General features: G+C 50.6%; 2 protein-coding genes across 2 annotated transcripts; both read left to right on the top strand.

The window, feature by feature from the left end:
- Positions 1-5,010: 5,010 nt before the first annotated feature.
- On the top strand, positions 5,011-12,648 carry LOC123368307 (basic salivary proline-rich protein 2-like). Its single transcript, XM_045013015.1, has 2 exons — positions 5,011-5,137; positions 6,097-12,648. Exon 2 carries the CDS (start codon positions 6,143-6,145, stop codon positions 8,012-8,014), a length of 1,872 nt encoding a protein of 623 aa, XP_044868950.1. The 5' UTR covers positions 5,011-5,137; positions 6,097-6,142; the 3' UTR covers positions 8,015-12,648.
- Positions 12,649-19,832: 7,184 nt separating this feature from the next.
- On the top strand, positions 19,833-23,154 carry TMEM265 (transmembrane protein 265). The gene is made up of 3 exons (XM_045013135.1): positions 19,833-20,345; positions 21,237-21,493; positions 22,007-23,154. The coding sequence occupies exons 2-3, from the start codon at positions 21,278-21,280 to the stop codon at positions 22,163-22,165; spliced, it is 375 nt and encodes a 124-aa protein (XP_044869070.1). The 5' UTR covers positions 19,833-20,345; positions 21,237-21,277; the 3' UTR covers positions 22,166-23,154.
- The last annotated feature ends 1,846 nt before the right edge of the window (positions 23,155-25,000 follow it).

Raw genomic sequence — 25,000 nt, 5'->3', positions numbered from 1 at the left:
TCGCTCCCTCAGGAAGCTGCTTTCTCTTGGCTTTGCTACTGAGAGACAGGGTGCTGGAGCTCAAAGACCCCGTCAGGATGGGTATGGGGCCTGCCCTGGTGGTACAGCAGGAGCCCTGGGCATCTGGCACATTAATGGCCGCGATAGAGCACAGATCCTGTGACTCCACCCCACCCTCTCTCTGCCCTTACATGGTACAGCTGGTGGAGTAACAGCCTGGCACATGATGGCTCCTCGTGCCCTTTAGAGTGTTCTCGGTGTGTGTGTGAAATATACATACACAGGTCTCCCTAACACCATATATCGTAGAGCCTGGTGTGTCTAAGCAATCCATATGCCCTGCATTCCACCTTCCTGTGCCCCCCCTACCCACTCTGATCCCTGTCTACCCTGCACCCTCCCTGTGCCCCACACACACTGCCTCCAGCCCGCCCTGCACCCCACTCCACACCCTGCCTGCTCCACACACAGCCCCTGCACTCTCTGCCTGGCTCACAGTCTCAGCATGACCTACGTTCTGTGTTTCTAGATCTTCACCTGGAGACTTAGCCGTATCTGAACACACAGTATTTGTTTGCATCCCATTTACCAGGCAATCCAGGTTGCTCTGACTCAGCGACTTCTCATCTTCTATATTTACTGCTTCCCCCAAATCTGTCTCTCATTATCAGTGAGGTGTTTGTTTTGTGCCAGGCTACTCAAAAATGTTACATAGCGTAGGGCCAAGAACTGATCCCTGTGGGCCCCCCCATTATATCCCAGCCCCTAGGAACTTCTTGCACGGAGACAGCCCCACTATACCCAACTCCAGGAGCCCCTGGCATCAAGACACAGCCCTATCCCTCCATCATATCCCAGCTCTCAGGAACCTCTGCCACCAGGACACAGCCCTGTTCCCTTGCTATATTCCAGCCCCCAGAACCTCTAGCACCAGGATGGCACAGGGGCTGGGCAGGTGTCTGAGGCTGTGAGGTCCCCGCCTGGTTCATCACCACAGTCTCTGCCTCATCCCCTGTGGGTTTCCCAGCACAGCCGTTCCGCACGCCAAGTGCCATCTCCTCCGCCATGGGGCACCGAGGGTTCCCCCAGGGTGGGACTGGGATCCAAGCCAGGGGGGGCACCTACAGGACAAAAACATGAACAGTCACCCCGGCCAGCTTCGGCTGCTGCAGCCCCGGTGTGCTTCCCACTCTTCCCTTGGGCAGGGAAATCAGTGCCAGGGTCCCCAGCAGCTCCAGGAGGGGGTGCTGAGCAGCGTGATGAAGCAGCCCCCTGGGGTTCCACTCTCCTTTTGGGAGGAGCCCCAGGGCTGGGCACCCTCGTTCTTTGCGGGGCCCCCATTTTGGGCTGTCTGTGCGTGGCCCCTCCTGGTTTTCCTCAGGGGAGTCCCCAGCTGCCCAGGGAAGGGAGGATGGCACCGAATGCCAGGGCACAGCACATTCCTGAGCTTCTAGGGACAGCAGCAGCCTCAGCCAGCAGTGCCCCAGTGCCCCCGAGAGGGGGAAGCCTCCTCCCGCCCCCACTGAGCCAGCCAGTCCCCCCCAGTCTCTGGTTCACAATCAATTCCCCTCCCCAGGTCGAATTTCTCTCTCTCCATTTCAAACACCCTCCAACTAACGGGCCATTTCATCTTGAATGGTCCCTTAGCATAGGTGTTACTGGCTTATGCTGAACTATCTGCTCCTCCTGTTTAGCTGTGACTAGGGTTGCCAGGTGTCTGGTTTTCGAAAAGGGCCCCTGGCAGCTCCAGTCAGTACATTTGACCAGGCCATTAAAAGGCCAGCTGGCCGCAGCGGGGCTAAGGCAGGCTACCTGCCCAGCTCCATGCAGTTCACAGGAAGCGGCCAGCATGTCTGGCTCCTAGGCGGAAGAGCGGCCGGGGGGCTCCGTGCATTGCCCGAGAGCCAGCTCTATAGGTCCCATTAGCTGGGAAGCCATGGTGGGTGCGAGTCTGGGGCATCATGGCTGTGGCCAATGGGAGCTGTGGAGACGGCATCTGGTCTTTACTCATTCCTGTGCCCACAGCATTAGCATGGTGCCACCCCCATAGCCTGGCATGAGACAGGGGAGAGAGAGGTAGGGTGACCAGATGAGAGGAAGAAAATATTGTGGGACATGCGGGGGGCCACCGGTGGACAAAACAAAACAAAACAAAAGCAGAGTGCTGCCAGCAGAGCAAAAAAACAAAGAAAAGAAAGGAAAGCCTCGAAATATTGGGACGTGGGGACAAACGCCTAAATATTAGGACAGTCCCAATTTTACTGGGACATCTGGTCACCCTAGAGAGAGGAGGAGGAGCCTCTTATGTACCTCCCTAGCACCCCAAAGAGCCTGGACTGATTAATACCAGCTTCTCAGGGAGCTTCCTGTTTCCTGCTGCTTCCCTGAACCCACTTGAGGAGAACAGGCAGTCAACTGAAGTAATACGAGCCATTTAGGCCCTTAAGAAGATGATATCTTCCCTCACTCAGGCCCTGCTACCAGCCTGCTGATTTGTCCCCTTCAACTGAGTGTTGAGAGCCACTCTAGCTGGCACAGAACAGCAGTCATGAGAGAAAGAAGAAAACGCCCCTCTGGGGCAGCATTTAGAAAAAGAAAGAAAGCAAAGGAAGCTTTTCTATCTAAGCAGGAAGGAGCTCTCCTGAGATACAGAGACACAAATGTTCACAGAGAGCCTTCTGGCCCCAATGAGGATGTGAGTGGTGAGGAGATGCCTGATCTTCCAGGTAGTCAGAGTGCAGGCGACCTGGCAGCTACTGCAGCATCCATAGCTCCATCTCAAATGGGTGTAACCATGCACATTCCTGAAGAAAAGTGTAGATCAGAGAAGAGTGCAAGTGGAGGTGCAAGAAACAGCTGCTGGTGAGTTTAGTTCCTTAAATCTAGATGATCCAGGACTGTGGACCCACTTGAGCAGTAGCCTGAGGGACTTCCTTGTACTGCATGGGCCACAGTAAGTGAAAAACTTCATGTTCCCCAAAGCAGTGGTGAGCTGGAGACAGTTCGCACCGGTTCTGCAGGAACCGGTTGCTAAATGTAGAAGCCGGTTTAGAACCGGTTGTTAGGGTTACTGCTGGGAGACAAGAAATGGAATCACCAGAAACATACATAACTTCACATTTCTGTGTGGCTTAGTGTTGTTGCATGACATACTGTTTGAAATAAATGTTGTAAGCAAGAGACTCCAAGGTGTTGACCTTGATATATCTGGAGCAATTAAACAACTGGAAAAAGCAAAGTCAGACCTACAGTCTTACCGGTCAGATGAGAGATTTCAAAATGTTCTGAAGAGTGCACAGAAGTTGGCAGAGGAACTTCACATTGAAGCTATTTTCCCACCCATTCAAGAATACAAATGTCACTGAAGAAGAAGACATTTTGATTACTAGGTACGGGACAAGCCCATAAGAGATCCCAAACAAGAATTCAAAGTTGAATTCTTTAACCAGGTGCTAGATTGAGCAATACAGTCAGTTGAAGAACGTTTCATGCAGCTCAAGGAACCCAGCAGTATATTTGGGATGTTGTATGATATTCCAAAATTCCTCTCTATACCTGAAGACCTACACCAGCAATGCAGGGCACTAGAGACAGTGTTGACACAGGATGACATGCGCGATATTGATGCAAGTGATTTAGGTGATGAACTGAAAGCCCTTTCAAGATACATTTCAGCAGGATCAACTCCAAAGGCTGTTCTGGAATATATGTGCACAGATAAGATGACCACCCTCTTTCCAAAACCTTTTGTTGCTCTGCACATACTTCTAACACTTCCTGTAACAGTTGCCAGTGGAGAACACAGCTTCTCCAAGCTGAAGTTAATAAAAACACATCTACACTCCACAATGACACAGGAGAGGCTGGTCGGCCTTGCAATCATCTCAATAGAGCATGGGCTGGCCCAGACTGTGAACCTTCAGCAGGAAGCAGTTCATACCTTTGCAACCAAGGCGGCACGGAAAGCACCACTTTGATCATTCAAACAGATAAAAATGCCAGTGTTTATTATGCAGACAAGAAAAGTTACATTTGCTGTTCAGACATTTGAAAGTTAAGTGTTACTTAAAATTTTTGAACAAGGCATTTTAAGTAGTTATTTCTCCTTTATTGGGGTAGGTAGCAGAGCAGTACCATGAGGAGTAGAACAGGAAGAAGGCAGAATTGAGACCTTTCACAGTTTTGGGCCAAGCGAGGGGGCATGGGGGAATTAGTTGACCTCCCTGCCTCAGGTTACAAAATGTGGGCGGGCCAGGATCCCTTTTCCACTGGGTGTTCCAGTCGCAAACCGGACACCTGGTCACCCTACCCATGAACATATGTTGTGTGTGTTCATCCCACGGGTAAGAGTCTCCACCCTGTGCTCCAGGGGGCTTTGGGCACGGGGGCCTAACGGGCCCCTCTGGCCTCAGGGAACCTGGGCCTGGCCGGGGACAGGACGCACCCAGGGCAGCCCCCCACTGTGGCGCCCCTGGCCCCGACCCAGCCACCCGAGGGACCGTGTCACAAGGGTCACTGGGGGCTGGGCTGTCATGTGACCTGGGGGCACCACAGGGTCAGCTGGGGTCAGCATTTGCCATGTGACACCCCAGGGTGGTGGTCAGGTCACATGACCAGGCTGCAGCGGTGACACCGCTTCCCCCCTTGGCGTGAGGGCCCCAACCTTGCCTCTGGGGTCAGAGGTCACCTGGCTGACCCCATGTTAACCCAGGAAACTATCCAGTTAAGAGCTCCTTCTCTTCCCCTATTGGCTGACAGCTCCCCTCGCTTGGCTCCTGACTGGTTGGCTACTTGGGATAACCGCTCCCTCCTCCACATCTGATTGGCTGGGTGCTTCATCAATCACAGTGCGGTGCTGCATCCCCATTTCTGATTGGCTACCCGAGCCGTCACTCATCTTCAAACTCCTCCTTCCCTTTCTGTTTGGCCGCGCTCCCCGCTGTTCACCCACCGAGGCCGAGCCCCGCAGCTCGATTGGTCAGTCAGGCTGCCGCTCCATTCCCCGGACCCGCCCCTCATTTGCTCCCTGCCAGTGCCCGTGGATTGTCCTGCCTCCTTGGCGCGTGGGCAGCCAGTCTGCGCTCCGGAAGCGGGCGCGGCGCGCGGCCCAATCGAAATCGCGCGGCCTGGAACCGAGGTGCTGGGCGCGTGGGGGGCTGCGGCCTTGGGGGCGGGCTGGGGCTGCGAGAGCGGGGGGGAGGGGCTGGAGGAGAGGGGAGCTGGGGGGAGGTGAGTGGGGGCTGGGAGGAGGGGGAGGTGAGTGGGGGCTGGGAGGAGGGTTGGTTGGCTGAGGGGGGAGCTGGGGGAGGGGCTGGAGGAGAGGGGAGCTGGGGGGATGTGAGTGGTGTCTGGGGGGAGAGGGTTGGTTGGCTGAGGGGGGAGCTGGGGGGAGGGTCTGGGTGAGGGGGGAGCTGGGGGGAGGTGAGTGGTATCTGGGGGAGAGGGTTGGTTGGCTGAGAGGGGAGCTGGGGGGAGAGGCTGGAGGAGGGGGCAGCTGGGGAGAAGTGAGTGGTATCTGGGGGAGAGGGTTGGTTGGGTGAGGGGGGAGCTGGGGGGAGGTGAGTGGTATCTGGGGGAGAGGGTTGGTTGGCTGAGGGGGGAGCTGGGGGGAGGTGAGTGGTGGCTGGGGGAGAGGGTTGGTTGGCTGAGAGGGGAGCTGGGGGGAGGGTCTGGAGGAGGGGGGAGCTGGAAGTAGGTGAGTGGTATCTGGGGGAGAGAGTTGGTTGGCTGAGGGGGGACCTGGGGTGAGGGGCTGGAGGAGGAGGGGGCAGCTGGAGGAAGGTGAGTAGTATCTGGGGGAGAGGATTGGTTGGCTATGGGGAGCTGGAAGGAGGTGAGTGGTATCTGGGAATAGGGTTGGTTGGCTGAGGGGGGAGCTGGGGGGATGTGAGTGGTGGGAGCTGGAAGGAGGTGAGTGGTATCTGGGAATAGGGTTGATTGGCAGAGTGGGGAGCTGGAGGTAGGTGGATGGGGGGGGGTGGTTAGGAAAGGAGGGGGGACCTGGGCGTGGGGCTCTAATGCTTGGGGAGGGGGAAGTGCAGATAGAGGCGAGTTGCTGCCCCCTCCCCACTTGGTGTCTCTCTCTCCCCGCCCCAGCTGGTCTGCAGGTCTGTGAGCTCAGCTCCAGGAGAAGCTGACTAGCATGACCCAGGACATGGGGCTTGAGGACAAACTGCCTGACCTCGGTGGCAGGAGGGAGCTGGACCAGAAAGATAACGACAGCGGCAGCAGCTGGACCAGCAGCATCTCAGCGCTGGCGCTGTCCTCCAGCGGCGAGGAGTTGCTGCAGCGCCGCAGCCAGCCCGCCAGCCGCAGGATTGAGGTGGAGAGCGAAGACGAAGCTTCTGAGCCAGAGATGGCCCTCAGCCTGTCCCCAGTGCCCCTCAAGCCTAAACGGGGCCGGCCCCCCAAAAACAAGTCTGTGGAGCAGCCAAGCCAGGGGAAGGTGCAGCCCCCAGCCGGCACCCCCAAGTCCCAGGCCAGGAAGCCAGAGACCAAGGTGCCTGAGCCCTCCTCACCCAGAAGCAAGAAGATCCTTGAGAATGACTCTCCCCTGGAGAAGCGCAAGCGGGGCCGGCCTCCCAAGGTGCACCGTGTCCCAATCGCCCCCAGTGCTGAGTCTCCCCGCAAGCCAGGCCGGCCTCCCAAGGCAGGATGTTCCCTGGTTGCCCACAGTGCTGAGTCACCCCGCAAGCGGGGCCGGCCTCCCAAAGCGCAGTGTGTCCCAATCACCCCCAGTGCTGAGTCTCCCCGCAAGCCAGGCCGACCTCCCAAGGCACAGTGTTGCGTAGTTGCCACCAGTTCTGAGTCACCCCGCAAGCGGGGCCGGCCTCCCAAGGCACAGCGTTCCCTGGTAGTGGTCACCCCCGGCGCTGAGTCACCTCGCAAGCGGGGCCGGCCAGCCAAGGCACAGCGTTCCCTGGTAGTGGTCACCCCCAGTTTTGAGTCACCCCGCAAGCGGGGCCGGCCTCCCAAGGCACGGTGTCCCCCGGTCGCCTGCAGTGCTGAGTTTCCCCGCAAGCGGGGTCGGCCTCCCAAGATCAAGTCGCTGGAGCAGCTGAGCCAGGGGGAGACGCAGTTGCCATCCGGCACTCCTAAGTCCCACATCAGGAAGCTGGAGACGAAGGCCCCTGAATTGTTCTCACCCGGGAGCGAGACAGACAGCTGTGAGAGCAACTCCCGCCTGGAGAAGCGCAAGCAGGGCCGACCTCCCAAGGTGCGCAGTGCCCTGGTCATCCCCCATACTGATTTGCCCCATGAGAGGCACCGGCCCTCCAAAAACAAGTCTCCAGAAATCAACAAGGGAGATGTGCAGCCACCACCCGGTGTCCCCACGTCCCATGTCATGAAGCTGGAGACTAAGATGCCTGAACTCTCCTCACCAAGGAGCAGGACCTCAGAAATGCCAGGGGAGGGGGAAGCACAGCCTTCACCCAGCACCCCAAAGCCACATGCCCAGAAGCCAGGATCCAGTGCCCCTGAGCCAGCCTCATCCAGGAGCAAGACAGTAAGCAGTGAGCAGCCTCTGGAGAAGCGCCGGCGGGGTCGGCCTCCCAAGGTGCCCTGGGCCCCGGCTGTCCCCACTGCTGAATCACCCTCCAAGCGCAAGCGGGGCCGGCCCTCCAAGAGCCCAGCTTTGCCCCGCATGGAGGTGGCAGTCCTGTGCTCCGGGTCAGCCTCAGACCGTGACACCTCTGCTGAGAATGAGCCACCTCTGCCTGGCCGCAAGAGGAGGAGGCGGTGGAGGAAGGAGGAGCCTGTCCTGGCCGGCAGCGAGAGCTCATTGGATAGTGAGGATGGGGTGGCCCCACTCTGGCAGAAAGAAAAGCCAGACTTGGGCAGTGAGACCTCGGCCCTGCTCCCACCCCAGAACGCCGCCCCTGAAGCAGAGCCAGAAGGCAACTCGTTGGGGGAAAGCGGTGCCTCTGAACACCCCCCAGCCCGCTCCACCCGTAGCACAGCAGCAGTTAGCAGTAGCAAAACGGGGCCCATCAGTGGCTCACTCAGAATGTAGAAAAGGAGAAGAAAGGAACAGGTCTAAAAAGAAAAAAGAGCAGCCTTTAAATCTTCAAATTCCCACACCACTGTCTGATGAGGACGGTTTAACTCAAAGGCTTCGGTGTTCATGGTCTGCTCCTTTCTCTCCTCGCTCAACTCAGGGTGCTGAACTTGGTGCTGTTGCCTGTGCTTTGGAACGCTCCACTGGTTTCCTCGTACCCTTGCTTTCGCTTTCCAATTCTGCATGGCTCTGTAATGCCCCCACCGAATTCCAGCCTTTCTAATAAACCTGCCCCTGATCTTGCCTCTCTCCTTTCCTACATTGCTTCCTTCGCTTCATCCTCTCCCGTTGTTCTAAAGGTTTCCTAGATTCCAAGGTGAGAAGAAACCATTATGATCCTTCTAGTCTGACCTCTTGCGCTGGCCATAGACTTTCTCCTCCCATCGCTTATAAATTGCTTTTCCTTCTGTATTCTACGCTCTCTTCAAATTTTTTCTTACTTTTTTTTTTTTTGGTGCTTGCATTCTTCGTCATTTTATTTTTGTGTCCCCCACCTCACCCTTCTCATTTAATTACTTGATTTGTTTAAAAGGTACTCTGTTCTTACCAGAGTCACTGGTAAATTCGGTAAACCTTGAAGTGCAGCTTCCTTGTTGGGAATCAGACCCCAGTCTGCTGCAGGACGGGCAGTGATAGTCACCATTATGCTAATGAAGAAAGCTGTATGGCTCCATTTCATTATGAAAATCTTATTGCTAATTCTTGCTAAACCAAGTGCTCAAGGGGTGACAAGGAAGTGATGGGCTCTTTCCATAAAATTGTGAGCATTTCTGTTTTAGCAGTCAGTCTTTCAGAGACCGTACCTGATTTGTAGGCTCTGCAGAGGTAGATTGCCGTGTTGTCAGAAGCAATAAAACAGGTGCAGGCAAAGAAGGAATTATCATAGGACTCACTCTTAAAATCTTACAGACCAAAATAGAGAGCCATGGAGAGTTGCTTTCTTATGTAAAAAGGGAATGGGTCACTAATATGACTGGTGCCAGAGCAAATTTTGAAAATTGGATTTATTTGGTCCATGATGTTTCCTCAGGAGGGTAGCAAGGGACTGATAAAACCAGGCAAAGATTGTTGAGAGTAGGTTTGTAGCCAGAGATAAGAAATGATGTGAAATAATACTGTGATTGCTTGATCTGTGTGCAAAATTATCTTAAAGTAATAAGAACGGTGCTCCCCTTAAAGCTCATAAAAATTCAGGGCCATGGTCTACTTTGCAGATTCATTTGGTGGGACTGTTACCTGCAAGTTAAAAAGGAAATAAATATTTTTTACTTCAGCAACGGCTCGTGTGTTGTAGTCCAGGTATTCTCCTATTGGGCCCTACTGGCAAAATTGAAATCAGATCGAGGAACTAATTTTACAGGAAAAAAATCTTACAAAATTGTCTTTTGTTGTTGGGGACAAAACAAAAGTTCCACATTCCATACTGTGCTCAGGACAGGTGGAAAGGATGAACAGAATAGTCAAACTGATGTTGAGAAAGTTTCTCTGTAAAGGGAAGAGACCAGGACAGTCTCATTCCATTACTTCACATGGCAACTGGGCTGCTTTGCTAGTGAAAGAAATTGCATTTTGTTTGAGGTAGTGATGCATGGAGAAATGAGACTTTCAAAGCGTCTATGAAAAACTAATGATGCACGGGATTGAGGGAATAAAAATGGATGTTTTGTGTAAAAAATTTCAAAGACTACCTTAAACAAGCACATGTGTACATTGCTAATGAATTGGGAACATCAAAGTGAAAAGCATGACATGAACTGTGGGTAAATTAAACTCATCTATGTGTAGTCGGGTTACTGGAAATAAGAGAAATGTGTATAAAGTTTAGCATGCTACCCAACTTCAGCTGTTTTAGAGACCAAAGACACCGAGATATATCAGTGCACAGTGAAGAAACCCCCAGGCATCGGAAGGAAAGATAAACCTACAGGTGACAGATGAGCCAATTACACTTCCACCTACTATGTAAGAACTGAGTATGCAGTTGGCTATAGAGATGTTACAGTGCCCTAAGGTTGGACCTGTGCTTGCTTACTGGTCTAACTGCTATTTCAGTCCCTGGTGCTTTGCTTAATAATGTGCAGTTTATGCATATATATCTGTTGTTTTAAATCTTTCTCAATGGAATATTGCTGAATTTGTCCACTGTGTAAAAACAAGTGTATTGTTGCTGTATGCATCTTTGTTATTAGACTTAATAGCATTTTATCAGGGACAAGTGCAAAATCTGGGAGCTGCTCAATAAACTATTACATAGTCTGGTATCTTTCAAAATAGGCAACTCTGAAGTTTTGAGGGAATTGTTGGTTCCATTTTAGGATTATTTGGATCAGGGATGTCTTTTTCGAACAGGCAAGATCTGGAAAATATAAAAAGACTCATTAACTATTTCAAGTACCAGGCAGTGGAAACAGTTTCTAAACCTAAAATATGGCATTAATGGCCTAACTACTGAGGAAAGGTATATTTTGTGTGTGTATAATAAGCATGACATTGCTAAACTGTTCAGCTGGACACCAAAATTCTTGAATTAATAAATAACAGGAAAGAAAAGGAATATGGCATAGGTAAGGAGATTATTTGCACAATTTACGGAAGTTATGTGTTAACTGCCATAACCAGTTTGTCAAGTGATGTTGAAATGGATAAATTTCCTGATTTTATCAATGACAAACAATTAGCTAAATGGTCTTTCCCTCAGTGTATTCAAAGGCTCTTGTAAACCGGCAATGTCTCAAATCCTGCAAACAGATTCCCTTGAGCACAATTTTTTAATTTGGAGTCAGTGACACCTCATCATAACAGAGGTACGTGTTGATCTAAACAGTCTTCGCTTCCATTGTCCAAATTTTAGTGCTGCCATGTTTAATAAATTGGCATTTGTCCAGTCACTTGTTTACCTAGAAGAAAACATCTACATCTGCAACGAGTGTCTGGATGTACCACAGCTGCTGGTATTTCATTCAGCAGTACAAACCTGGAGCCCACCACATGTAGCCTGCTGCCTTTGACGACATAACTCCTGTCTGTGTCCATGCCAGCCTGACATGGCTCAACGAGACAGGTGAACAAGATGCTACAGCCTCTTGTCCCGCAAAGCTCATCCAGTGGTGACAACCAGCAGTTAGGGCGACCTAGGCTCTGGAGAGATGGTTTTGCATAGTAATCAGTTAAAAACATTTTTTAGATTGACTTCGCTTGTGATATCACCACTCCAACTTTGTTTGACCCACAGTGTTGCAAGTCAAACCATAATGTGTACGTCAGAACAGGCATCGATGAATCCATTATCCACAGTGAACCCCATTACCAGGATGAAGTTAAAAAATAGCAGTTGTTTAACCTACACATTGATCCACTAACCTCAAATGTAAAAACATCATTGGACTGAAGAGATATGCATCTTACTCAGATTAGCGATGTCATGCACAAAGCAGAAAAGGCTATACACATCACAGGCATGATGGTGACTTAGAAATACTTATGTTTAATGCTTGGATAGAGATTACTCTTAAGGCTTTAATTGTATTGATTTTGTGTGTGTCAGTTTTATTTTGTCATGTATTTTGCTAAAACAGCCTAAACTTAATTTAAATGCTTTCACATCAGCTACATTTTTCCCCCCAGGGTGTCATCCTGTTGCTATAATCGGGGGGGGGGGTAGAGGGGGTTATTAGCCAATATATTTCTGACAGTTTTGTATTTTCTGCACTTACGCTAAGTTCTGTAACTATGAAGCAGACTCCTAGCATGCTAGATGTTCATGCTAAGCTTACAGTTGTTGACTTGTGATTCCTGAGCTGATTTTTGAAAGGTTCATATTTAAAAATAAACTATTTTCTCTTTGCTAGGAATGGCTTACTTACAGTCTCAAATAATCTGGTGGGTTGTTTGGAAAATTAGTTAAAAGCTGGTCAGACCAACTCCATACACCAGGATGACAGGATAGTGGAATCATGTCTACTTATGGTGTTTCTCCACTTACTGTTTCTTCCATCTTTACCTGTGATGCTTCTGGTGGTCTCCATGAGGTTGTGAGCATGTGCAAGGCAAGGAACCACTTTGCTGTTTCCTTTTCAGTTGAGTATTAATTAGTCTTCAGATCTGTGTGAGACCCACCAATGTCAGTTGGTGTGATAAATTTTACGTAGCTGTGTGAGTACCGTGATCAGTGACTTGTGCACTCTAAATTAATCAAAAGACTATGGAGTGAGCTGTATATAACTTCTGGTATTTGTAAGTGTAGGAACTGTCAAACGAGATGTATATTTTAAGGTTTGCCAAATAACAATGTACAAAATACAGGGTATAAAGTGACAGGAATGATTGGTGCAGGTGTCTTGGGTGAAGATGTCGGTAAACCTTGAAAAACAGGTGGGGAAAGTAGATAAGAATAGGGAAATTTGTGACCGTGAGATGGGGGTTTTCTGCCTGTTGAAAATGTAGAATATAAATATGTCAGCTAAGCTCATGATTTTGGAACAGATTGAAAACTGCTGTGAGCCTGTATCCCCAGCTGGTACAGTGCTAACCTTTGCTTTTCTGTATTGTGCTGATCTGTCTTTGCTTAATAAACTGACCGAGCGTGGTTAGCTGATGTGCCATTGATCAGTAATTTAAATTGACTCCTCAGTGTTGTGTTCCCTTATACAAAACATTTCCCCACTCCGTAGCAGGACTGGGGGCAGCAGCCACTCTCAGGGAGTATGTGGTTGGGGAGCTGGGAGATCTGGGGGTGGAGGGAGGTGTTCCCATGGAGCTGTCTTTCCCACTGAAGCATGTTCAGAACGTGTACAGAGGGGGATGTAAACTCTCTTCAGAATAATGCTATGAATAAAGTGTTTTTAAAAAATATAGAGAGAAAACTACCAGCACATTCTCTGCAGTGAGTTGTGTGCCTCTGTTCTCCCATTCCTTCAAGGCAATGCCCATCTCCTCTGACCTCCTTCCTTTGCACCATGGGGTGCTCGCCTGCTGGGGTCATCTGGGCATCTCTCACCTCAGCAGTTCCCTCCCATTGCCACATCCTCAGGCTGGCAGCTCAGTCCCCCCTGTTCTCTGCCTGTGTCTCACAACAGGGCTGAAATGATTTGATCTAACAGAAGTCATTGGGCTCAACACAGCAAGAAGTCGGTGGCCCATGTAAGAAATACAGGGTATAAAATAAACCTTGGTTAAGCAACTTCTTATCTGATTACCAGGCTCACCTTTCTTAGGGTTCTTCTCATGCTGATTGCTTAACTAAAGAAAAGGTCATGGGAGTTGAATTGGATTAAATATCCTTAGCAGCAACTATGAGTTTAGGACATAAGAAGACAAGAATAGTGTTGAACTATGATGTGGCTCCATAAACTAGCACGGTCAATATAACCATGTAGGTTTTCAGAATCAAATCACACAACTGCCATCGAAAACGCTTTTACTCAAGTCACTCAAAACTGGGTCTCGCTTATGCCTGTTGGTGTCAGCAACTTTGGTGCTGCTCTCACACCAGAGGAAACAATCCAAAACTAGAGTAGAAGACAATGTGCCAGTTACTTACACGCCAGTTCACCCGTGGAGGCATAGTAATCAATCCTTGTTACCTGTTTCCCAAGGAGTGAGATTAGCTCCAGGCTCTAACGCTCCGAAGTAGCTAAGATGAATTCCTACATTCTAATGAGTCGTGAAGACTGAGTGCAGATCAAGAAGCTTGCCCGCTTGGTCTCATTTGATATCTGTGTGTGCCCAGGACTGACTGGAAGGTGTGCCACGCTGACAATATCCCATAATGTCCTGAACAAATCATACGGAACTAAGAGAAACTTTACAGAGTTAACGCCTTTGGGGTACATGGCATTAAAAATGCATCCATCTGCGTTATTGCAGCACTGTATGTACCTTCTCTAGTAGGGAATGGGGTGCTAACTAACTTCCTGCATTATCAGTCTTTGAAGCCCCCTCCCCAGGGAGATACGCATAGACTAGTTCCAACTGGATTCTCCAGAGTCCCACAGACAACAGCTAAGGTGGAGTTGGGCCTTTCTTCCTGATCCTCCCTTGCTCCATGGAGGGCCCCAATCCTCAGGGGTAGAGTGGAAGGACTTGGCCTACGAGGGCTCTTAAGTCTGTGTACTTGTGACTGAAGCTCTGCTGAACTTATGATCACAAGGAAGCCCCTGGGAGCGAGGGTTGAAAGAGGGGTCTTGCCACAGCCCATGTGAGAGATGGGTTGAACCCTGGTAAGCTTATTAGTACGTGTGCCAGTTCTTTTGTTGGTTTTAATAGTTCTCTGTCATGCTTTGTACCTTCAGAATAAAGTCAGCTTGGTATGGTAACTTGTATTGCTGGCAATTGCTGTTCGTCTCTGAAGAGGAAGCAAGCAGGTCTGTTTGGGCAGCCTGTCTGTGCTGGGAGCGAAGGCAGGGAACTGTCCATCCTGGAAATACCCTGGTCAGAAGGGAGAGAGACCCAGGGCTCCACTCAGTAAAGGCAACAGCTGTGGTGCTGGAAGCCTGAAGGTTGGGTGCCCTTGCAGAACCACTGATGGCAGATACAGCTACACCTGCCCTGAACTGGGACACCAGTATGGAACATTAACTATGGTAGACATGCATACAGTGTTATACCATCTTAGTTACCAGCAGTCATTTGTTCAGTGTCAAAGCTACTGTACAACAATCTCGAGTGGAATTTGCTACAAAACAAGAACACGTTCTGTGACACTCTTTAAAGCTCATACACAAGCATGTATATACTTCCTTACTAATTAGGAACCCAGTTTCAGCAAGTGGTCAGTTGATTGACTTGAGTCATCACCCAAGAGAAAGTCTGTGTGTTACTTACCAGATCTTTGCTCACTTGTCAGCTTTGAGCACTGTTACTATTCACCGTAAGAGCTGACGTTGCAAACACAGGTGGAGCAAAGGACACACACAGTCTTTTCCCAGTGTATTAGCAGGCAACCTGAATTGCTGGAAAATGGAGACAGTTAAAAGTGCCTATCTGAGACAGATACTTCATGTCACCAGGAGGACTCGGGGATCAGCTCAGGATCTCTGTCTTCTCCCTTCCAGGTGGCTGTGTGCTGAAAGAGACAGCATGTATTCCTTTTCTTGGAAGTGCTGGTGTGGATGGTGAAGATTTTAAATGTGCCATCCAATTAGGGAATGAAACATCAGCTTTTGAGGTTTTGCAGCTGGGACTGGAACTTTCTAGTCTCTTTGTGCTGCACATCTTATCACACCGGCTTGTGTAAAACAAGTTAGGCTGTGACTCTTGGTTGGTACAATCATCTTGGGACATACCCTGAGCACTGGCTTGTTTGCATTGGTCAGCAATTTACCTCCACAAGTTGCTTTCCATGGGCACTTTGCAGCCCTTGGACAATTTGTGCAGTTCTGCTTACTCAAGTTGCAGTTCCTCCATTAATGCCGCTAACGGCTGAAATGTTCAATTTAAAGTTTATAATTTATACAGAGACTCTCCATCTGCTTTGATGCTCCTTACACTTGTTTTAGTGTTCAATGCAAAGTCCCTTCAAGATCTGTTGTTCTCTAGTAGGCTGGAACACCTCTATAAATCTTTCCTTTCTGGTCTCCCTGTTTTAACAACAAGGTGAACCATTGGTCTATATGGCTGAGCCAAGTCTGTGCATTATCAGTTGAATTAGGTAGAGGTCTGGGGAAGGTATTCTGTCACAGCTAAATACTAGGTGGAACAGGTTGTTTAGTCTTTTGGGTTTGTGTTAAAGATGAAGAGGTCTAGTGAAATAAAAATTACGTATCAATGTTTAAAAGATCTGTCTCTACCTTTAAAAAACCGTGTTAGCTTATTTTTGAAGTTTTGCTAAATGAATTGCCCAGACTAGAAAACCCCCCAACCACACAAATACCTTCTGTAAAGATAGTTAACAAAGATGGGACATAGGTCTCTTACTAAGTACCTGAGTGAGCCCTGTTCTACACTGGGCGGGAGAGGAATCGACCTAAGATATGCAACTTCAGCTATGAGAATAGTGTAGCTGAAGTCGACGTATCTTAGTTCGACTTACCTCGCATCCTCATGGTGCAGGATCGACTGCCAACACTCCCCCGTTGACTCTGCTTCCGCTTCTTGCCGCCGTGGAGTTCTGGAGTCAACGGCAAAGCGATCGGGGATTGATTTATCTGTGTCTACACTAGATGCAATAAATTGATCCCCAATAGAGCGATAGTGAAGATGTACCCTGACGGTCTCAAGTTGCAGTGGGGGAGGTTTAGGTTGGATATTAGGAAACACTATTTCACTAGGAGGGGGGTGAAGCACTGGAATGAGTTACCTAGGGAGGTGGTGGAATCTCCATCCTTAGAGGTTTTTAAGGTCAGGCTTGACAAAGCCCTGGCTGGATGATTTAGTTGGGGGTTGGTCCTGCTTTGAGCAGGGGGTTGGACTAGATACCTCCTGAGGTCCTTTTCAACCCTGATATTCTACTAGGCTCATCACTTGCCAATTGTAAAGAGAGACTTAAATTCTAAGCATGCTATAAATCTGCTCAGTTCAGGGATTTTACAATAAAAAAGTAAAATGTTAAAAAGCAAAAGCCATGGCTTTGTGCCTGCATTCGGGTCAGAGATAAGGCTGCAGCCTCTGACACTGTTGTCCCATGCCCTCTCCTCCCTTTCTGAATTTTTTTTTGTCTGAAACTGCAACCTTCTCCACATTTGCCTCTTAAACGTCTGTTAAGTTTAATCAAATATAGTTGTACTGTTCCGTGGACTATCAGACTAGTAAATAAATACCATTAACAAAAGCATAGGAGAGAGCACACAATGGGCAATATTTTGTAGCAGTATCTGCAAAGCAACGATTACATTCTTTGTTTTTATCATCACAATCAAGGTCCCCAAAAGAATGAGTTTTTTCCCATTCTTACCTATCATTGGCCTGCCAAACCCAGGGTTGTGAGTTCAATCCTTGAGGGGGCCACTTAGGGATCTGGGGCAAAAATTGGTCCTGCTAGTGAAGGCAGGGGGCTGGACTCAATGACCTTTCAAGGTCCCTTCCAGTTCTAGGAGATTGGTATATCTCCAATTATTACCTTTTTACGCAAGCTGTAACTCTAGATACGTGAAAGCATTAAATAATACAAGTCAGTAGCTGAGAGAGCTGAGAAATTACTGAAAACAGGTGTTACGATGAGAAAACCCTAATGCAGAGAGACGGGGGAAGGGAGGAGTTAAAAGGCACCACTGAAGTGGAAGTGAGTATGAGAACAAATCATGCCAAATCAACCTAATTTCCTTCTTTGACAGGGCTACTGGCCTAGTGGTTAGGGTGGAAGCAATAGATATATCTATTTTAATAAGGCTTTTGAGACATGAGATTCTCATAGGCAAACTAGAGTAATGTGGTCTAGATTAAATTGCTATAAGGTGGGTACAAAACTGGTTGGAAGGGTAGTTATCAATGATTCACTGTCAAAGTGGGAGGGTGTATCTAGTGGAGTGCCCCAGGGGTCAGTCCTGGGTCTAGTACTATTCACTATTTGTATTAGTAACTTAGATAATGGAGTGGAGAGTATGCTTATAAAATTTGTTGCTGACACCAAGCTGGGAGAGGTTGCAAGCGCTTTGGAGGGCAGGATTAGAATTCAGAATGACTGTGACAAATTAAGGAATTGGTCTGAATTCGACAAGATGAAATTCAATAAAGACAAGTGAAAAACATTACACTTAGGGAGGAAAAATCAAAGGCACAAATACAAAACGGGAAATAACTAGCTAGATGATAGTACTGCAAAAAAGGATCTGGGGGTATAGTGGATCACAAATTCAATATGAGTCAACAATGTGATGCAGTTGTGAAAAAGGCTAATGTCATTCTGTGGTGTTTTAACAGAGGCGTTGTATGTAAGAGACGGGAGGTAATTGTCCCGCTCTACTCAGCACTGGTGAGGTTTCAGCTGGAGCACTGTGTCCAGTTCTGGACACTCCATTTTAGGAAAGAGGCGGAGAAATTGGAGAGAGTCCAGAGGACAGCAACAAAAATGATAAAAGGTTTAGCAAACCTGAGCTATGAGGAAGGGCAAAAAAAAAAAGGGCGTTTTTAGTCTTGAGACAAAAAGACTCAGGGGGGACCTGATAACAGTCTTCAAGGCTGTTACAAAGGGGCAGCGATCGATTGTTCGCCATGTGCACCAGTGGTAGGAGTCGAGTGGCTGAGGGCTACTTTGTGACAGACTAGATGCCCTGCTGCCCATAGACCTACCATACGCTCGGGAGGACATGGGGCCACGTGTCTCTTGTTCTTGACAAGCTCTAACTTACCAACATGTCTGAGAAAAATAATGCAGAACTAAGTGTGCAAATGTATTTGCCCTTTCAACAATGATCCCTAGCCTACTATGCCCCAAACAGAAATTCCTCTTTGAGGGAGGCCAATGACTTTCTGAGAGAGAAGCAATTTGGGGACTGCCCAGGTTGTGTTGTAGATGCCCCTGGCTATGACCATGGTGATGACTCCACTATAACAGGCTTTTAAAAAGAACTGGATAAGATCATGGAGGACAGGTCCACCAATGGCCATTAGCCAAGATGGTCAGAGATGGAACCTCATGCTCAAGGTTATCCTAAACCTTTGACTAGCAGAAGCCAAGGGTGGAAGACAGGGTGGATCACTCCATATTTGCCCTGTACTGTGCACACTCTTAAGCTCTGGCATGGGCCACTGTCAGAGACCGGATTCTGAGCAAGACGGACCATGGTCTGTGACCCAACATGGCAACTCTTATGTTTTTTATGATGTGAACCGTAAAATCAAAGATCCTTGTGTTAAATTTGTGCATGGGGAGTGTTTTAAATATTACCACGTTGGGATGCATACTGCAGTGCCTCTGTTTAACACAGAATCGCTCAGCTCAAAGACCAGAGCGGGTGGACAAAGGGCCAGAGGCAGACGACCCAGCTAGAGCAAAGAATCAGAACGGCACATGGAATGTTGAACGGCTTTGTTTCGCTGTATTTCGCTAAAGTCATGCTAATTATCCGTATAGCTTCCTGCAAGCTCTTAAACATCATTTGTGGCAACTCCTTTCCGCAGGCACACACGTCGTCGTAACTGTATCCCTCCAAACTTTAACCATCGGTGAGTACACGTTTAAAACGTACTCTACGCAGGCCTTTGAATTGTGTTAGCAGATCCTCTGCATAGAGCATTATTTGGCATCCCATAATGGCCACATTTACTGCCCTCTAACAGAACCACAAACGTTCTCTCACATCTAGATGTGGTACTATGTATATGGGCAAAATAGAGCACAAGCAGAACTTACTGTTCTTATATGACAGGTTTCAGAGTAGCAGCCATGTTAGTCTGTATCCGCAAAAAGAACAGGAGGACTTGTGGCACCTTAGAGACTAACAAATTTATTTCAGCATAAGCTTTCGTGAGCTACAGCCCACTTCTTGGGATGCATAGAATGTACTCCTGTTCTTCTTGTTCTTATATGGCACAGCCGGGTAGCTTGACACCTCCCCCTGCCCTTATATGGCACTGCTGGGAATATGACACTTGGAGGTGCCATACAAGGGCATGGCAAAGGGGTGACCTCCCCAGCTGTGCCATATAAGGGCAGGGGGAAGTGACACACCCCCAGCTGTGCCATATGAGGGCATGGGGTTGTAGCGCCCCAGCCCTGGGGCATGCCACAGGAATGAGTGAAGACCGGTTTCCTGGCTGGCTCGGGCAGTCCCAGAGTGGATCGTCCCCCGCAATGGGCCCCAAGTGCTTCCTGATTCAGCCCCTCCTGGAGAGGGAGCGGTGGCTCGTGACATGTTTTCTCGGCATTGGGGCTGCTGGATAGACACATGCTGAGAGGCAGAGGGACACACACAGAGACTCACATGTCCTGCTGCTGCTGCCCATGGGGAGCGGGCTGCCAGGCATGGAGAGAGCAAAACTCCCAAGCTAATCGAAGGCGGCAGCCAGACGGTTCCCCTGCCCCAGAAACTAGCTCCTAACCCACGGCAAACAGCCCTCCCCATGTCACACGCCCCAGAGGCAGGGGGATGTCAAGGCTCAAGCCACTAGCCCAGCCTGACTATCCACCCGGGGACCTGGCAGGGACTCGGCCAGAGGGGCAAGGTGGGTGGGGGCGTTTGCCGAGGCAGCCGGCCAGCTTTGAGTCAGAGTCAGTGAGCTCATGCTGAGAGGCTGGGCCCAGCCCTAAAGAGGAACTGCCAAACCTGGACCGGGAACTCACCCGTGTGCAGACAAACAGGCAGAGGGAGACGGGTGCAGCTGGGATCCCAGGCCAGGACCTTGCCACCAGGTGAGACAATTCTCCCCTGGGGGGGAGGGGGCCCCTCCTTCCACCCCACCCCTTCCTCCTCCGCACAGCCCCCTCCCCAAGAGTCTGTTTCCCCAGCAGAGATGGAGACGACTCCCCATCAGGGCCCATCCAGCCTGTCCCCCCCGCCCCAGTCTACTCCCTGCCTTTCCCTAGGGCAGACCAGACTCACAGCTGCCCTGGCGCTATGGGATAGTTACTCCCCTTAGCACCCTGCTCTTGGCTAGAGCCTCCCCCCATCCTCCTTTGCCCCTCCGGGTTGTGGCTAATGATTTTCCAGCCAGGGCTGTTGGGTGTGGCCTGAGAGTCGCTGTCGGGACCCAGCAGGCTTTGGAGAGGCACCCAACCTGACTGCGAAGCCCAGGGGCTGGTGTTTGCGCTGCACTCAGAGCCGCCTTTGAAAAGGAGCTGACAGAAAGAGCGAAGGAACGATTCTGAACCAGAGACGGGGGGGGGGGGGAAAGGCTTCCCCCTCTTGGGGGCACTGGGGGATGGGGCATTTCCTGGCTGAGGCCGCTGCTGTCCCTGGAAGCTCAGGAATGTGCTGTGCCCTGGCATTTGGTGCCATCTCCCTTCCCTGGGCAGCTGGGGAATCCCCTGCAGGCAGTGACTCGGGGCAATGACGCAGATAATCCCAGGCACAGACACAGCCCGAAAGGGGAAGCCCGTGAAGGATGAGGGGACCCGGCTCAGAGGGGACCCAGCCTTAAGGGAGCTGGTGCTGGGGGGGGCTTCTCCCTAATAACTCTGGGCTCAACACCCTGTCCCTGACCCTGGCATCCCAATTCCCCTCCCTGAGGGGGAGCATGGCCATGCCTGGAGCAGGGCAGGGCAGGACTGTGGCATGTGACTATCCGTGTTTCTGTCCCGTAGGTGTCCCCACGGCCCCATGCTGGGGGAGCCCTTGGTGCCCCATGGGGGAGGAGATGGCACTCAGCGTGGGGAATGGCTGCGCTGGGAAACCCGCAAAGGATGAGGCAGAGACTGTGGTGATGATCCAGGAGGGGCCCTCGCGGCCTAAGCCGTCTGGCTGGACCCCACGTCCCCGTGCCCTCCGCAACCTGGCCATAGGCAGCATCATCTGCGGCTGCTCCTGCCTGGGGGTGCTGGCCCTAATCTATGCTGTCAAGGTGAGGGGGGCTGAGATACAGCAGGGAGGATGGAGACATGTCTCAGTGCTGGAGGGTTCTGGGAGCTGGGATATAATAGGGCGAGGTGGGGCTGGGGCCATGTCTTGGTGCTGGATGTTCCCAAGAGCTGGGATATGGTGGTGGGGGCACAGGGCCCTGTCTCAGTGCCAGGAACTGGGATGTAGTGGGGGGCACGTGGCTGTGTCTCAGTGCCAGGAGCTACCAGGGATTGGGATGTAGTGGGGGGCACGGGACCATGTCTCGGAGCTTGGGGGCTACTGGGGGCTGGGATTTAGCAGGGGGCACGGGGCCGGGTCTCAGTGCTGGGGGCTACCGGGACTGGGATTTAGCGGGGGGCAGGGGGCACATCTCGGTGCCAGGAGCTACCAGGGGCTGGGATGTAGCGGGGGGCAGGGGCCCATGTCTCGGTGCTGGGGACTACCAGGGGCTGGGATATAGCAGTGAAGGAGGATGACAGGGCCGTGCTTCTGCTGACTTTCCCTTTTCTCCCAGGCCAACGAGAAGCGGAAGACAAACTCTTCTGATGCGGATCTCTGGGCCCGGAAGTCCTTCCGGTTCTCTCTTCTCAGCATCGGGGTCTGGGTGTCTCTGCTCATCCTGGTGCCGCTGCTCATGGGACTCATCTCCTACCTGATTGCCAGGGCAGAGTGATCTCCTGCCGCATCCTCATTGGCTCTGGGGGATCAGGGGGATTCCCAGGTCTGATTTTTTTTCCCTCCTGGGACTGCAGGATGGGAGTTGCCCTGGCTGCATCTCACCACTACTGGCCTGGAATCTCCCCAGCCCTGCCAGTTCTGGAGCAGCTCCGGCTTCTCCATGGCTTGGGACTGAGACTTTAGCGAGACCAGGGTGGGGAGTGGGACAGGATCATCCGTGATTGTCTATTCCCAGCAGAGATGGCGATAAAGGAACCTAAAAAACATCAAGGAAAAATCCAAGGCTGGTAGGGCTAAGGACCAGACTGATTCCATTCCTAGATGGAGATGGTAAAGCTGTTAATAAGGATGTACAAAAGGTGCTTTGTATTTGGAGAGAAGCAGGATGATGAACTCCTATCATATGAGGATGATGAAGTACTTTCCAGCCCATTAATGACCGAGGAGGATGTTAAACAACATCTACTAAACACGTTCCAATCACAGGCCTGCAAATGTTCATTTTTAATAGATGTTGGAATGAAATTCCAGAAGACTGGTAGAATGCTAATGCTGTGCCGGGCAAGCAGGGTGACCAGGGGGATTACAGGCTGGTTAGCGTGACATCAATCCTGGGACACATAAGGGGAAAGCTGATAAGGGATTCCATCAACAAAGACTGAAAAGATGTAGTTAAAGCCAGACTGCACTGGTTTATGGGAAAGACATTTTTTGTCAGACAAAGCTGATTAAATTCTTTAAAAAGGTTAAGAATTTGGTTGATAAACGCAGTTGGGTAGCGGTAATATATTTAGGGTTTTTGTAAGGCAGTTGACTTAGACTCACATGACATTCTGATAAAAAATATAGCACAATGCAACAGCAACAGAGCACAAGTGAAATGGATTAAGAACAGGCTGACTGGCAGCTCTCAAGAAGCAGCTGTCAATGGGGAATCATCCCTGAATGGGGGTGTTTCTAGCGGGGATCTGCAGAGATCGGTACTAGGCCAGATACTATTTGACATTTTCATCAATGATCTGGAAGTAAATAGGTGCTGATAAATTTGCAGAGTGTCCAGCCTCTGTTCCGCTCGACACACAGAATTCACAGACCTGCTGTTCGCAAAGGAACGCTACACCTCAGCTTACCACAGGATCACTGCTCTGGTTAACACCCAGCACTTCTCTTTGTTTACGGTTAAAAGTACAGTGAAAGCAAACAACAGCAATTCATATAAGAGCAAGTAAGTAAAAGTGTTAGAAACAATGGGTTACATTTAAAACAAAATCATAATATGCCTTCTAGAGTCCAGATTTAAAATAACAAGACACTTTCCTGGTCTAATGACGTTAAGGTAACCCAAAGTCGTTCTCCCAGTGAGCAACAAGCAGGCCGGCTGTGATCCTCCATTCATAAGACAAGCGGGCAGGCAGCTTGTCCCTTCCGTGAAGGCTACCGTATGTCTCTCTGCCAGGGGCGGCTCTACGTTTTTGGCCGCCCCAAGCAGTCATGCGCGGGAGGCGCCCCGGAGCCGCGGGAGCAGCGGACCTCCCGCGGGCATGACTGCGGAGGGTCCGCTGGTCGCGCGGCTCGGCTGGACCTCCCGCAGCTGCGGACGGTTCGCTGGTCCGGTGGCTCTGCTTGAGCTGCCGCAGGTATGCCTGCGGGAGGTCCAGCCAAGCCGCGGGACCAGCGAACCGTCCGCAGTCATGCCTGCGGGAGGTCCACTGGAGCCGCGGGACGAGCGCCCCCTCCGCAGTCATGCCTGCGGCAGGTCCGGTCGTCCCGGGGCTCCGGTGGACCTCCCGCAGGCATGACTGCGGCAGGTCCACCGGCCCAGCCTGCCGCCCCCCCGGGAAAGGGCCGCCCCACGCGCGTGCTTGCCGCGCTGGGGTCTAGAGCCGGCCCTGCTCTCTGCATGCTCCTCCTGATATACCAGACTAATGCTTTGATCTTAGTCATAAACAGGACAACTCTTCCTATTGTGTGGTGCTGCTTCCTGTAGATTTTGTGATCTCTTGTTGACTTTGAAGTCTTGATTAGCTGGTGGCTCCTGATGCCGCCGATAGATTTACATTGTAAGACACACAATACACGATGGTCAGCCAGGGAGAGATAAGCACCTCCACCTTCAGTTGACCTGTTTTAACCTACACACATGAAGACCACAATGTTCGGTACAGAAACGTAACTTCTTAAATATTATTATCATTTTGCAAAGATTAGCTGATTAGCAGCATACTGGCTCAGTGGAGACCTCACATGCCCCTCCACTGGTGAATTATTATGCATATACCAGCTCCAGGGGGTGCCTGTAAACCTCTGTGCATCACTTATGTCATCCGTCAGTTGGTGCTAAGGGACCTCTGGGTCAGAGTAAGCTGGGCCCATTCAAACAAAACAGGTCCTAATGTAACGCCGACAGACCCCGGTCGTCAGTAGGCGGGATTGAACCTGGGAGCTCTGGAGCTTAGTGCACAAGCCTCTGATTTAGCTGGCGACTGGTCCTGCTTTGAGCAGGGGGTTGGACTAGATGACCTCCTGAGGTCCCTTCCAACCCTGATATTCTGATTCTCTACCGCATGAGGTAAAAGCCAACTGGCTATAGAGCAGACTCATTTTCTCTCTCTCTCTCTCTGTGCTGCTAGATGGGACAGAGCACCACACCCTGGAGGTGTGTGGGTTACACTAACACAACCAAATGCAGAGCTATACCGCTGGGACCGAGACACGCAGGCCAGAGCACGCGAATGGGGGGCTGTAGCCAGGGCAGCAGCGACACTGAAAAGGATCTAGGGGTCAGAGCGCCCGGCGCGGCGCGGGGGCAACCAGGGGCTGATGCGAGCTG

Source organism: Mauremys mutica, chromosome 4, assembly GCF_020497125.1.
Source record: "Mauremys mutica isolate MM-2020 ecotype Southern chromosome 4, ASM2049712v1, whole genome shotgun sequence".
In the NCBI taxonomy this organism is placed as follows: domain Eukaryota; kingdom Metazoa; phylum Chordata; order Testudines; family Geoemydidae; genus Mauremys; species Mauremys mutica.
The sequence above is the reverse complement of the archived record's forward strand: the minus strand, read 5'-3'. Positions and strand labels throughout refer to the sequence as shown.

Bases quoted from the DNA above. Each gene is read 5' to 3' on its own strand.
- LOC123368307 (XM_045013015.1), top strand. From the start codon at position 6,143: ATGACCCAGGACATGGGGCTTGAGGACAAACTGCCTGACCTCGGTGGC.
- TMEM265 (XM_045013135.1), top strand. From the start codon at position 21,278: ATGGGGGAGGAGATGGCACTCAGCGTGGGGAATGGCTGCGCTGGGAAA. The intron at 21,494-22,006 runs GTGAGGGGGGCT...CTTTTCTCCCAG, and splicing joins CCCTAATCTATGCTGTCAAG to GCCAACGAGAAGCGGAAGAC.